The sequence below is a fragment of the Cervus canadensis genome, chromosome 12, assembly GCF_019320065.1.
Source record: "Cervus canadensis isolate Bull #8, Minnesota chromosome 12, ASM1932006v1, whole genome shotgun sequence".
Taxonomy (NCBI): domain Eukaryota; kingdom Metazoa; phylum Chordata; class Mammalia; order Artiodactyla; family Cervidae; genus Cervus; species Cervus canadensis.
In genome coordinates, this window is record NC_057397.1 from 31,097,132 (window position 1) to 31,111,168 (window position 14,037).

The 14,037-nt window shown below is 38.3% G+C and overlaps 1 protein-coding gene across 5 annotated transcripts in view; it reads left to right on the forward strand.

The window, feature by feature from the left end:
- Positions 1-14,037, forward strand: part of C12H8orf34 (chromosome 12 C8orf34 homolog) — a 340,089-nt gene that overhangs the window by 63,509 nt on the left and 262,543 nt on the right. For all 5 annotated transcript variants that reach the window (XM_043484015.1, XM_043484017.1, XM_043484016.1 and 2 more), the window contains exons 2-3: positions 1,543-1,690; positions 12,061-12,192. In XM_043484015.1, coding sequence (XP_043339950.1) covers positions 1,543-1,690; positions 12,061-12,192 — 280 coding nt within the window. The remainder of the gene's footprint in view (positions 1-1,542; positions 1,691-12,060; positions 12,193-14,037) is intronic.

The window sequence follows — 14,037 nt, forward strand, 5'->3', positions numbered from 1 at the left end:
ATGTATTTTACTGCGCTGAGAAATCTATGGATGCTTTAATCATTGTTTGTTAGGACAATAAGGGACTTTAGTTCTAGTAGCTCAGTCAGTCAGTTTCATGTCCAACTCTTTGTGACCCCGTGGACTGCCGCTCGCCAGGCTTCCCTGTCCATCACCAACTCCCGGATCTTACTCAAACTCATGTCCATCGAGTCGGGAAGCCCATCCAACCATCTCATCCTCTGTCATCCCCTGGGTTTGATACACCAAATATTCATTCATTCATTTAACACCAGCTATGAGCTAGGTAGACTCTAGGGCCTAAGGAGAGAGTAGCGATCAAATCAGTTGGTCCTTGGGTCTTGGTGCAGTAGTAGGGGAGGAAGAGAGCCAGGCACAAACTGAAGAGCAAATATGAAATGAGATGATTCTGGAGAGTGCTAAATGCTGTGATAAAAGATTATGAAGATTTGTTAGGGTAAACATTTTAAGAAGATATCATTAGAGACTGAATGATGACAAGCCAGCCATCTGAACATCCCAGAAAAGAACATTCAAGGCAGAGGAAATAGGCCACCAACAAAAAAAAGACAATGGGATGGGAAGTTTCCAGTATCCCTTCCATCAGCATCGCTAATACTTGATACACACTGTATCACTAGAGCCACTGTGTCTCACAGAATCTGAACTTAAAAAATGACAATTGACAGACTAGAATTCTGAGCTAAACCCAACAAGATGAAATGTGACTAATAGGAATCTAAAGTGGTGCATGCAGGTTCGTAAACCCAGTTACACAGCTCGAAATGATGTTCAGTTGGCTTGGCAGCTGTTGATAAAAGAACAGTCTGGGAATTCTAATTGACCACAAATTGGAGCTTGCTCTTGCCATTTCTGACCAGCAAAAGCAATGTGTAGATATTACCCTTAGGCAGACTTCTCCCCAGTTTAAAGCATCACTAAAGTGGTCCAAAAATGGAACTCTCCACTGCTTCATTCATTAAAAATAAAAAAAAGAAAGAAAAGAGAAAGAAAGAATGAATAACTTTCAGGCCTTTTGAAAAAAAGAAACTTCTGTTAAAGAACCAGTTTAAAATATTTTTTGGTTTCTGTGAAGCTGTGACTTGTTACTGGTTTCTTTCATTCTAACATTTTCTTCTTTGGGGGATATTTATGTATAGTTAAGAAAGAAAAATGACATTGGCATATAAATCATATGATGAGGTATATTGAAAATTTGATATATAATGGCATCTCTCAAAATAGTAATCTGAAACTTATTTGACTGTAATTTTTCAAAAGAACTTAAACTTCCAGTATGTTTTGGACAAATATTAAAACTCCAAATATGTCTTGGCTTTGCTATGTATTAGCTGTGTAATGTAGACAATTTACTTTCCTCAAAATGAGACCAATAACTTGTACCTGCCTGAAAAGATCATTAAGAGAATTAAATTAGTTGCTGTGTATAGAGCAGGTAAAGCAGTGCCTAGTAATAGTAAGTGATGTGTATGTGTTTGCTGTTATTATTAGATGTAAATGTATGCTCTACTCTGCCTTCAGGAATTAATGACCAAGTTAATAACTGAGACACCTGACCAGCCAATCCCATTTCTCATTGACCATCTTCAGTCAAAACAAGGAAACCGTGGGCAACTTCAAAGAACCTTATCTGGATCTGCAGCTCTCTGGGCAGAAAGTGAAGCATTAGGTAAATGAAAAGATATATTTTACAGTTAATGTTAATACATTTAATGTAAAATTTATGAAAGTCTTTCTTTTTATAACAAATAAATCTAGATAATTACCTAGGGTTTCATGTATTCATTGATGTTCACCCATATGCTAGAACTTTTCAAAAAGTATTCTTAAATTAGAATATATTGTTATTTATTAGGCTTCCAAACATGAGAATCTTTGTATTCAATTTGAATAGAAGCTTAAGATTCAGATTTGCATGGAAAGCTTTCATTTCGTATGAATTCAAACTAATTATTTTAAACTTTAGTTATTTATTCTCTTTTCATGAAGAATTTGAATTAAGTGCTTATAGCTCCTCTGGGTAAAAAGGTAAACGGTACATTTCTAGAGTTACTTTTTTGTAGCCCAAATGAATAATTATTCTGTTTCCCTCTGTTCTAATTTTACCTTGTGTTATAAGTTCAACCCGAGGAAGATTTATTTACTGTAAACATTGGGGGACCAGCCTTACCTCTCTAGTAAGCACTAGTGAGATAATTGGGTAGACTTGTCCTTGATTTTTATTTATAAAATGTGTGTCTGATAGCTTAGTTCTTCTACACACTAGTCTGTTAGTTTGGTATTTACTTCCGAACCCAAATTCCACCCCCAAACCTGTGACTTGAGTAGCTAAATCCTCACTTGACTCCCATGATATCTGACTGACTGGATTCTAAATGCTTTCTGGGGATAGCACCGTTGCTTCTCTTCTCTTCATGCCCTCTGGGATCCCATGAAAGGATTTTGGTTCTCTTTGGCTGTATTCTCACATTGGTGCTTAAAGTGGGTAGGGGATAGGGTATTCTCTGCAGAATGTAGACAACTCTGGTGTTAGTTATCTATATAGAAGTTCTCTGCTGCATACAGGAAACCAGAATATGAGCTTTTGGTATAATAAGAGGGAACTCTTGGTTTTTCTTGGTCACTTTCTTAGGGTTAGATTCTTAGCAAGGTGAGTATTAGGCATAGGCTCTTGTTTCTAGTTGCAAAGAGGAATCCATTCTTGTGAAGGTGGACCAGATAAACATCCATGAGCCCATTAAAACTCATAGGAACCCATATTTGTAAGTTATCATGTCTGGGAAGACAATAGTGTATTAAATTCTATAGTATTAATCAACACACATTTAATAGCTCCCATTTACCACAAGTCACAAGTCTGGTGGGTTTAAGCAGATCTTCTGTTTCATCATACAAAGCTACAGATCAAGATGTTGGCCAGGTTGTATCTTCATCTGGAGGCTGGAATGAGAAAGAATCTGCTTCCGAGTTCATTCAGGTTGTTGGCAGAATTAATTTCCTTGTGACTATATGACTGAAGTCCCTGTTTTCTTGCTGCGTCTCAACCAGCAGCTGCTCTTAACAAATAGGTACAGCCCACAGTTCTTTGCCACGCAGCTCTTGCATCATGGCAGCTTATTTCTTTTTGTTTCCTGAGAGGGAATTTGTTGCTGTTGTTGTTCAGTTGCTAAGCAAATTTAGTTTGCTAATTTGCTAAGTTGTATCCAAGTCTTTGGGACCCCATGGACTGCAGCATGCCAGGCTTCCCTGTCCTTCACTGTCTTCCAGAGTTTGCTCAGATTCATGTTCACTGAGTCGGTGATGCTGTCTAACCATCTCATTCTCTGTCGGCCGCTCTTCCTTTTGCCTTTAATCTTTCCCAGCAACTGGATCTTTTCCAGTGAGTTGGCTGTTCACATCAGGTGGCCAAAGTATTGGCGCTTCAGCTTTGGCATCAGTCCTTCCGATGACTTCAGGGTTGACTTTCTTTTAGGATTGACTGGTTTGATCTCTTTGCTGTCCAAGGGACTCTCAAGAGTCTTTTTCAGCACCATGATTCAAAAGCATCAGTTCTTCAGCACTCAGCCTTCTTACATTTATTTATTTATTTTTGAACTTTTAACTTTGTATTGGAGTGTAGCCAGTTAGCAATGTTGTGAGGATTTCAGGTGAACAGTGAAGGGGCTTAGCCATACGTATACATGGGTCCATTCTCCCCCAAGCCCCCCTGCCCTCCCTCATTAGGCTGCTACATAACGTTCAGCAGAGTTCTGTATGCTATACTGTAGGTCCTTGTTGGTTATCCATTTAAAATATAACAGGCTTATTTCTGTAACAAGGAAGAGAATTTCTTTCAGTAAGGTTTACTAAGATGGAATCTTATAATACAATATATCGTGGCATTGACATCCTATCACCTTTGCTATGTTCTGTTGGTTTGATGAAAGTCAAAGTCTTGAATATGTTCAAGAGGAGGGAATTATTTAGGGCATACATGAGGGGACAGAGATTGGGGGATGGATCATTTTAGAATTTTGACTAGCACAAATACTTAATAACTCATTGCTTGGAGAGGGAAGGAGATTTTTATAACTCATAGTTGTCTGATTTGGGTAATGGTAGAAGTGATTGTTCATAAAGCAAGAGACTCCCTTGGGAGCAAGGAGATCAAACCAGTTAGTCCTAAAGGAAATCAACCCTGAATATTCATTGGAAGGACTGATGCTGAAGCTGAAGCTCCAGCACTTTGCCACCTGATGCACAAGAGCTGACTCACTGGAAAAGACCTTGATGCTGGGAAAGATTGCGGGCAGGAGGAGAAGGGGGCGACAGGATGAAATGGTTAGATAGCATCACTGACTCAATGGGTATGAGTTTGAGAAAACTCTGAGAGATAATGAAGGACAGGGAAGCCTGGTGAGCTGCTGTTCATGGGGTCACAAAGAGTTGGACACAACTGAGTGACTGAACAACAACAAAATAAAGCAAGAGGGGATCACAGAACTAAAATTCATCCAGCTTCTTTGGATGAACTTGAATTTCTTGGGGCATCTTAGTAGGTAATTCTAGCAGGCTATTGGATATGAGTCTAAAACTTCGGATGGGTTAAGGCAGAAGTTTCAGGAATAGCATTCAGGATTGTGTACATTAAAATTACGAGAATGGAAGAATGGAAGAAGTTGTGCTTAAATTTAGAGTAGGAGCTGGACTGGGATAAGGCAAGTGTGAGATGATATCTTTCGCCTATGTTTTGCCAGTTTTTTAAGAAGTGAAGTTGTTTGCTGAGGACAAGAGTTTTGGGGAATAAATCAGAGAAATTGAAGTGAATGATAATGATTGTGAGGAATAAAAAGAGACTTGGCAAAGGAAAATAAAAAAGACTGAAGAAGTCCAGGGGCTTATCTAAAATTCAAGACATGAAGTAATAATCATGGAAATTATGGGCAGGATTGTGGTTTTTCCCCCACAGTGCCCAGAAGTGCTAGGAGGAAGGGGAGAAACACAGTTTAAGAGACTGATGAGAACTGTGGATGTACCGCAGTGAGGGTAAAGGGGGGGCAGACAGTTTTATGAAAGCGTTGAGGATGTCTGTGGGTAAATTGTACAAGTGATCAAAGCATGTGGCCCGGTATGAGAGGGAGGGAACAAGAAAACAGTCTAGACATAAAAAGCAGATCAGAGAACTAAGAATCTTGAAGAGGCCAATGTAAAGGAAGGTATGGTGAAAATATGAAATATTGAGAAGGCCAGGGAAATTGTGATGTTTGGGACCAAGACTTTTGAGGGGAAATGATTCCAGATGATGAGAAAGTCCTGTGGGTGGCCTGAGTTTGTGGGCTCTGAAGTTCAGGGAAGTGAAGTTCTTTAGGGTTTGAGAGGACAGTGAAGTGTGAGACTCAATACATGGTTTGTTTAAGAAATTAAGAGGTTACCAGGGTTTCATTCTGGTTGTTGAAAGGTCAAGGGTAACTGTGCCAGTGTCTTGAGTAGGGCTGCAAGAGTAATCAGGAGCAGAAAGATGCAGTAATGAAGAGTGGTGAGCAGTATAGACATGCAGCACTTACCACAGGAGAGGAGAAACTTTCAGCTCGACATGGATGGACCATATTTGTTTTTCTCTTTCTGACTTACTTCACTCTGTATGACAGACTGTAGGTCTACCCACATCTCTGCAAATGACCCAGTTTCATTCCTTTTTATGGCTGAGTAATATTCCATCATGTATATGTACCACATCTTCTTTATCCATTCATCTGTCATTGGATATTTAGCTTGTTTCCTTGTCTGAGCTGCTGTATATGTGGAATCTAGAAAAATGGTACAGATGAACCATTTCCAGGGCAGGAATAGAGACGCAGTATAGATAATGGACTGGTGGACACAGTAGGGAAGGGGAGGGTGGGATGAACTGGGAGATTAGGACTGACATATATACACTACCATGTATAAAATAGAGAGCTGGTGGGAAGCTGCCGTGTAGCACGGCGAGCTCGGCTTGGTGGTCTGTGATGACTTGAGAGTGGGATGGGGGATGTAGGTGGGAGGTAGGTCCAAGAGGGAGGGGATACATGTATACACATAGCCGATTCACTTCTTTGAACAGCAGAAAGTAACACAGCATTGTAAAGCAATTACACTCCAAAACAAACAAACAAAACAAAAAAAAACCCACCGTGGATGGACCAGAAAATCCCAGCCTGTGGCAGGTGACACATGAGGAGGAGATGAACACCTTTCATTCCAAGAAACTGCAGAGGAGGGAGCACTGTTGTGGAAAGAATGACGTGGCTCTTCTCTTGAAGGAGAGGATTTGAAGATGGAAGACTGTTGTTTACCATGGAATGTATGCCCCAGAAGGTGAAGAGGAAAGATTTTAGAGAGAAGGATATGGCAGGAGGGAGAAGGAAAGCAGAGACTAATTCTTGGATACGAGTGTTAGCAGAAGAGGTGGTAATTCAGGTGACAGTAGATAGTGCCAGTTTAAACTTTAACTGTTATTTTGAATTATTTCCTTTGGTGCTTGTTATAATTAGTTAGAAAAGGTCTCAATATCCAAACTATTTAGGTTAATACTTTTTGAAAATATCTGAAGGTGCCCGCTTTTTGCTTTTAAATTTATCTAGCATCTTGGGGACTTAACATGTTCTCAGAAGTTTGTCTTTTAATGTCTAGGAGAAAGTTGAAAGCAACCTTGTTTTTACTTATTCTTAGATGCTCTATTATTAAACACTTATGGGATTTATTTTTTTCTTTGTTTCTGATATTCAAGAGTTTTACCGGGAACACATCTGGATGTTTGCCTCTTTTCTTATTTTTCATTTTATCCAGTGAATCCTTTCAATTAGCAAACCTGCATCTTTATCCTAGAACAGTTGTCTTCTTGTGTACTTAATGCTTCTATTGTATTTGTTTTGATTCCTTCAGAAAAGTCAGCTATGTGTAAATTGTTTTCTTTACTTTATTAATAACTTCTAGGGATGTTTGTCAAGTGTGTTCTGCCTGTCACTGATTCAATTTTCTGCAGTATTGCCTTTCTCTTTCTGGCTTTGTATACAGATTTAAATGTTGGTACATACTGCATTTTAATTTCCTGTCAGTATTCTTTATCTTCTTTCATTTACCTTAGCAATTATAGTTTTACAGTTTTATCTCTTTTCTCATTTCTTTTTGCTTCACAGAGTCTATTTTATTTGTATTAAGATGATAAATTAGCCATATTCTAAAATTTAAAGGTTTTTTTCATAGTAAATCTTTCCTCAAACTATGAATTTCTTCTATATATTGAGTGATGTATTCTTGCCTTTTATATGGAATCTTCTTTGTTAAAATATTTATTTTGTTTATTTGAATTTAAATGAAGAATGTTCTAATTAGTTTTGTTTGTTTAGTTGCTAAGTCACGTCCTGTTCTTTTGTGACCCCATGGACTGCTGCCCTCCAGGCTCCTCTGTCCATGGGATTTCCCAGGCAAGAATGCTGGAGTGGATTGCCATTGCCTCCTCCAGGGGATCTTCCCAAACCAGGGATCGAACCTTTGTCTCCTGCATTGGCAGGCAGGAGGATCTTTACTGCTGAGCCATGGGAGAAGCCCATCTAGTTTTAGGTTTGTCAGTAAATAGTGTAGGTATTTATTATTCTCTTCTTTTTTGTTCCCTTACCATATAGCTTAGAACTATTTAGGTAAGTTTTAAAAAATCTGGGGGAGACAGGTGAAATCACGGCTGCTACTACTTGTAGTGTCAGTCAGATCCTATAGGTCTTTGAGATACTGACAAGTGACTTTCTGTTTCACATCTCTTTTCAACACATTAAATAAGAACAGTATCACTGCCAAGATATTCAAATTAATGTGGATTTCTTTTTCTTTCATAGTGGAGAATTTAAAAAGCTGCAAAATCCAGTGTATTATCCTTCTATGGCTGCTTTTGGTTTTTCTTTGTATCATGAGATACTGTGTTTTGTGTCCATGATTCTTTTTTTTTCCTTGACTGGTAATGATTCTTAATTCCTTTAGCTGTGTTGCATTAGAAGAAACTATGGTCCTAGGCTGAATATAGAAAGACAAATTCTGATAGACTGTGAAACAATATAAGGAGCTGAATCTGAGGTAGGGGCAAGCATTGTGAATGTCTAGATATTTTTCAATCTATTTCTGATATGTCTATCTTTTGTCTTAATACTGTCTATGGCAGAATGCAGAACAGTGTTTCTGTTCATAGACCAATATTTCTGTTACTAGTATTTTAGAATATTTATACCTTTTTTGGTATTTAATGGGATGTTTGCAGTAGAAAAACTGGATAACAACTCATTAAGTAGAAACTTAACATGAGAATTTGAGGAATCTCTGTAATATTTCATGATGTCTACTTGGTGTTTATAAGTGGGTAGCCAGAGAAAGATTTATGAATCATGCATAGAGCTAGGATGATTTGAAAATATTGAAATTTAAACAAGAAGGTAGAAGGAAGAAAGCTAAGGAATGTCATTTAGATAAAAGATAAGGAAGCAATGAATAAGACAGACAAGGTGCAGCTAGGTAGGTGATATGGGGATAAGGAGGATATAATGCCCTGAGAATAAAAGAAGAAAAAGCTCCACAATAGAGTCTGTCTAAAAATATGGGATGAAAAGATGTCAAGAGGGATGAACTCCTGGAAAGATCATTTCATTTGAAAGTTGGTATGATACTGACCACCTTTGAAGGGGAGCTGTAGCTTTCAGTAAAGGTGGCTGAATTACTCTTTCTTGACAGAACAGTGGAAAAAATGAGTAATGTTGTTTTGCCGAATGTTTTCAGTTTCGTCTCAGGGTCAAAGGATTTGTTAACAAAATAAGCCACTTGTTATATATGAATAAATAATAAAAATATTTGTCAGAGAGTTATCTAGCTTACTTTCAATATACTAACATTAAAAGAAGAGAAATAGAGCAGAAGATACATCACCAAATTGGACTCGCTGACATTCAGACTTAAACAATGTGGAGAAGTCCCATGTGACATCAGTCTGGGGTACCAATTGGGGAAAGGTCCTGGGCAGTGCATCAGCTCTGTGTGTGAGACTTCAAAGATTACAGTTCAGGGTTCCCCCTTATAAACCCAGGATGGGCGCAAACTGATATCATCATCAATCTGTAACCAAATTGTAAGTCTCAGGTTAGTTCAGTACAGTCACTCAGTCGTGTCCAGCTCTTTGCGACCCCATGAAGTGCAGCATGCCAGGCTTCCCTGTCCAACACCAACTCCCGGAGCTTACTCAAACTCATGTCCATCGAGTCGGTGATACCATCCAACCATCTCATCTTTTGTCGTCCCCTGCTCCTCCTGCTTTCAATCTTTCCCAGCATCAGGATCTTTTCCAATGAGTCAGTTCTTTGCATCAGGTGGCCAAAGTATTGTACTTTCAGCTTCAGCATCAGTCCTTCCAATGAATAGTCAGGACTGATTTCATTCAAGATTGATTGGCCTGATCTCCTTGCAGTCCAGGGACTCTCAAGAGTCTTCTCCAACACCACAGTTCAAAAGCATCAATTCTTCGGCGCTCAGCTTTCTTTATAGTCCAGCTCTCACATTCATACTTGACCACTGGAGAAACCATAGCCTTGACTAGATGGACCTTTGTTGGCAAAGCAGAGACATTACTTTGCCAACAAAGGTCCGTCTAGTCAAGGCTATGGTTTTTCCAGTGGTCTTGTATGGATGTGAGAGCTGGACTATAAAGAAAGCTGAGCACTGAAGAATTGACTCAATGGACACGGGTTTGGGTGGACTCTGGGAGTTGGTGATGGACAGGGAGGCCTGGCATGCTGCTGTTCATGGGGTCGCAAAGAGTCGGATACGACTGTGTGACTGAACTGAACTGAACTGAATGTGTCTGCTTTTTAATATGCTATCTAGGTTGGTCATAACTGTCTTCCAAGGAGCAAGCATCTTTTAATTTCATGGCTGCAGTCACCATCTGCAGTTATTTTGGAGCCCAAGAAAGTAACAGTATCTCTCACTGTTTCCATTGTTTCCCCTTCTATTTGCTATGAAGTGATGGGACCGGATGCCATGATCTTTGTTTTCTGAATGTTGAGTTTTAAGCAAGTTTTTCACTCTCCTCTTTCACCTTCATTAGGAGACTCTTTAGTTCCTCTTCACCTTCTGCCTTAAGCATGGTGTTATCTGCATATCTGAGGTTATTGATATTTTTCCCCACAATCTTGATTCCAGCTTGTACGTCATCTAGTCTGGCATTTCACACCATGTATTCTGCATGTAAGCTAAATAAGCAGGGTGACAATATACAGCCTTGACGTATTCCTTTCCCAATTTGGATCTAGTCCGTTGTCCATGTCCAGTTCTAACTGTTGCTTCTTGACCTGCATACAAATTTCTCGGAAGCAAGTAAGGTGGTCTGGTATTCCCACCTCTTGAAGAGTTTTCCACAGTTTGTTATGATCCACATGGTCAAAGACTTTGGCATAGTCAATAAAAGAGAATTAGATGTTTTTCTGGAACTCTGTTGCTTTTTCTATGATCCAGTGGATGTTGGCAATTTGATCTCTGGTTCCTGTGCCTTTTCTAAATTCAGCTTGAACATCTGGAAGTTCATAATTCATGTACTGTTGAAGCCTGGCTTGGAGAATTTTGAGCATTACTTTGCTAGCATTTGAGATGAGTGCAATTGTGCGGTAGTTTGAGCATTCTTTGGCATTACCTCTCTTTGGGATTGGAATGAAATCTGACCTTTTCCAGTCCTGTGTCCACTTCTGAGTTTTCCAAATTTGCAGGCATATTGAGTGCAGCAATCATCATTATACAGCATCATCTTTTAGGATTTGAAATACCTCAACTGGAATTCCATCACCTCCACTGGCTTTGTTCATAGTGATACTTCCTAAGGCCCCCTTGACTTTGCATTCCTGAATGTCTGGCTCTAGGTGAGTGATCACACCATCGTGGTTATCTGGGTCATGAAGATCTTTTTTGTATAGTTCTTCTGTGTATTCTTTCCACCTTTTCTTAATATCTTCTGCTTCTGTTAGGTCCATACCATTTCTGTCCTTTATTGAGCCCATCTTTGCATGAAATGTTCCCTTGGTATCTTTAATTTTCATCAAGAGATCTCCAGTCTTTCCCATTATATTGTTTTCCTCTATTTCGTTGCATTGATCACTGAGGAAGGCTTTCTTATTTCTCCTTGCTATTCTTTGGAACTCTGCTTTCAAATGGATGTATCTTTCCTTTTCTCCTTTGTCTTTAGCGTCTCTTCTTTCCTCAGCTATTTGTAAGGCCTCCTCAGACAACCATTTTGCCTTTTTGCATTTCTTTTTCTTGGGGATGGCCTTGATCACTGCCTCCTGTACAATGTTTTGTCTTGTAAAATTTGGGCTGTTGTTTAAGCCTGGGACTTGGTTGTTCAGGCCCTCTTCAGGGGCTACACAATCTCAAGGTTCCCCCATCCCTGCATCTTATCTGTGGTGCTGCAAGTCCTGCACTCACAGCCGGCAGGCATTCAGTCATTCGCAGTCACTCCCAGTCAGGGCTGTGTCCAGGAAGGTTAGAAGCAAGGTCAGAGGCCTGTTCTGTTTTGTCTCTAAAGAGTAAACAAGTCTATTTATTTAATTTCCCTAACAAATACTGTGGTGGAAATGTATGTGTGCACCAGTGGTTTTACGTGTCATAATGAATAACAGATAAGGTAACATCGGATGAGTAAAATTTACCTAAACATTTAGTTGTTTTTATTTACAGCAAAATACAATGCTTTATTCCATGACACCCATTTATAGAATGTTATTTTAAGTAATCTGTGCCTTAAAAAGACTTTCAAATAATTTCACAGCTTAACATCATTTTAATCACATTAATATATAAACTAATTCATATCAAATGCAGAACTCACGTTTACAGGACAAATAAAGCAAGTAATAATCTGGGATATTTGCATTATTTTGATACAAGGCAGCATAGCTTTCGCTAGGTATATCTAATTAATTCATGGATTTAATTTTTGATCAATCATGAAATCACTTATTGTTTTTATTGTGTTTTTTTGTTGTTGTTGTTCGACAGAACATAAAGGAACAAGAAGAGATTTCAGAAACTATGATAAACCCTGGCAGTTAAGTGCAAAGAAGCCTAAAAAGTCAAAAAGTGACCTTGCTGTGTCTAATATTTATCCACCATCTCCAGAATCAAAATCATGTAAGGAAATTTGTCATTTAAATATTAACTTAATGTATATTAAGTATGTGTTAGTAAAGTGAAGAAAAGGTAAGAATTGAAACCAAGTTTGTTTCTGATATTTCTGCCTATTAATTGTAATTAATTTCACATTTGTTTTAGCATTAACATATATTCTCAAGCATATGTGATTGGTTTAGACCTTTGAGTATAATATTCTTTTAAGAATGTAAACTTCATGGTGCAGGTCCCTTGCCTCTCAGGAACAGTTGCAGTATTTTATCATGTTCAGAGCAATACCAACCCTACATTTAATAAAGGATATAAAAACAAATTAAATCTTTTAGAGGGAAGGCAAAGAAGGTTTCTTTTCAAAACATTTAATAAAATTTTAAAAAAAATCCTTCATCCAGAATCTCTCTGAAGTCCTGCTCCTTTATTACTGAAGGTTGTATATTTGTTCTCTCCCACAATAAGTACCTCTTCTGTCAGTGCCTCTCCTCCTTTCTCTCTGCCTTTCTAGCTGCTAAGTTCTTCCATTGCTCTGTTACCACCACATATGCATAAACATGTCATATATCTTAGGATCTTGTTGCAAGTCAGTTATTCTTGGAAGACAAAAGAGCCTGAAAGCTGTTCTTAAACATCAGTTTCTTGTGTTTGTTGCAGACTGAGATATGTGATTTTAATTTAAACAGAGAAAGGAATAGGTATAAAATACTTATCTTTGTTTGAAAATTTTGAAAAATCATTATGTGCTAACTGGATTCTGAATTTGGAACATTTGTGAAAATAACTGAAATTAACTCCTTGAGTTTTTTTGTTTGTTTGTTTATACAATGACACTCATAAAAAGAATTGTATCAGCCACAAAATTCTAGTGAGAATTATGTTAAGTAATACAAATAACAAACTGCAAATGTTCTTTTAAAATTATTATTTTAGCTAAATTATACTGCTTCACCAGGTTGGTGTATAATATTTGGTCCCAACATTTAAAAAAGGCATAGAAGTTTAAAATTTAAATGTGTTGTTCATAACCATATTCCCAGTAATATCTAGTACAGTTCCTGGCTCAATGAATAGTGTTAAATGAAAAAAAAGAATAAAGGAATAAATGAAATCAATCAGTTCTCAGTCTCACATTTCTCTGTCTATTCTTTGTAATGTCTGTCTGTCTGTCTTCATTCTTTCCCGACGATAAATATTAATATATAACCCTGCTGCTGCTGCTGCTGCTAAGTTGCTTCAGTCATGTCTGACTCTGTGCGACCCCATAGATGGCAGCCCACCAGGCTCCCCCATCCCTGGGATTCTCCAGGGAAGGACACTGGAGCAGTTTGCCATTTCCTTCTCCAATGCATGAAAGTGAAAAGTGAAAGTGAAGTCGCTCAGTCATGTCCAACTCATAGACCCCATGAACTGCAGCCCACCAGGCTCCTCCGTCCATGGGATTTTCCAGGCAAGAGTACTGGAGTGGGGTGCCATTGCCTTCTCCAAATACATAACCCTAGAGTTTGCTAATTTTAAAGAGCCAAGTCCTGGATCTCAGCACTTAGAGGACAGAATGCTGTAAGGTCCATCATTTTGCAGAGACTTTGCTGTTTATGGGATGTTCTGTAGGCACAAAATGTTACTGGTGAACTGGCATCTAATATCTTTTCTCTTCAGGTGACCTACTGTTAACATCTGGCTCCACTGGACTATTAGCTTTTTAAAGGAAAATTATTAACACAGTCTCATGCATTTTTAATATTATATATAGAGATAATAAACATGACATTAAGATTATAGGATTCAGAGTTATTAATTAGAAATATATTGTTTAAACATAAATTGTTCCTGAAATAATAGAATATCTTTTGA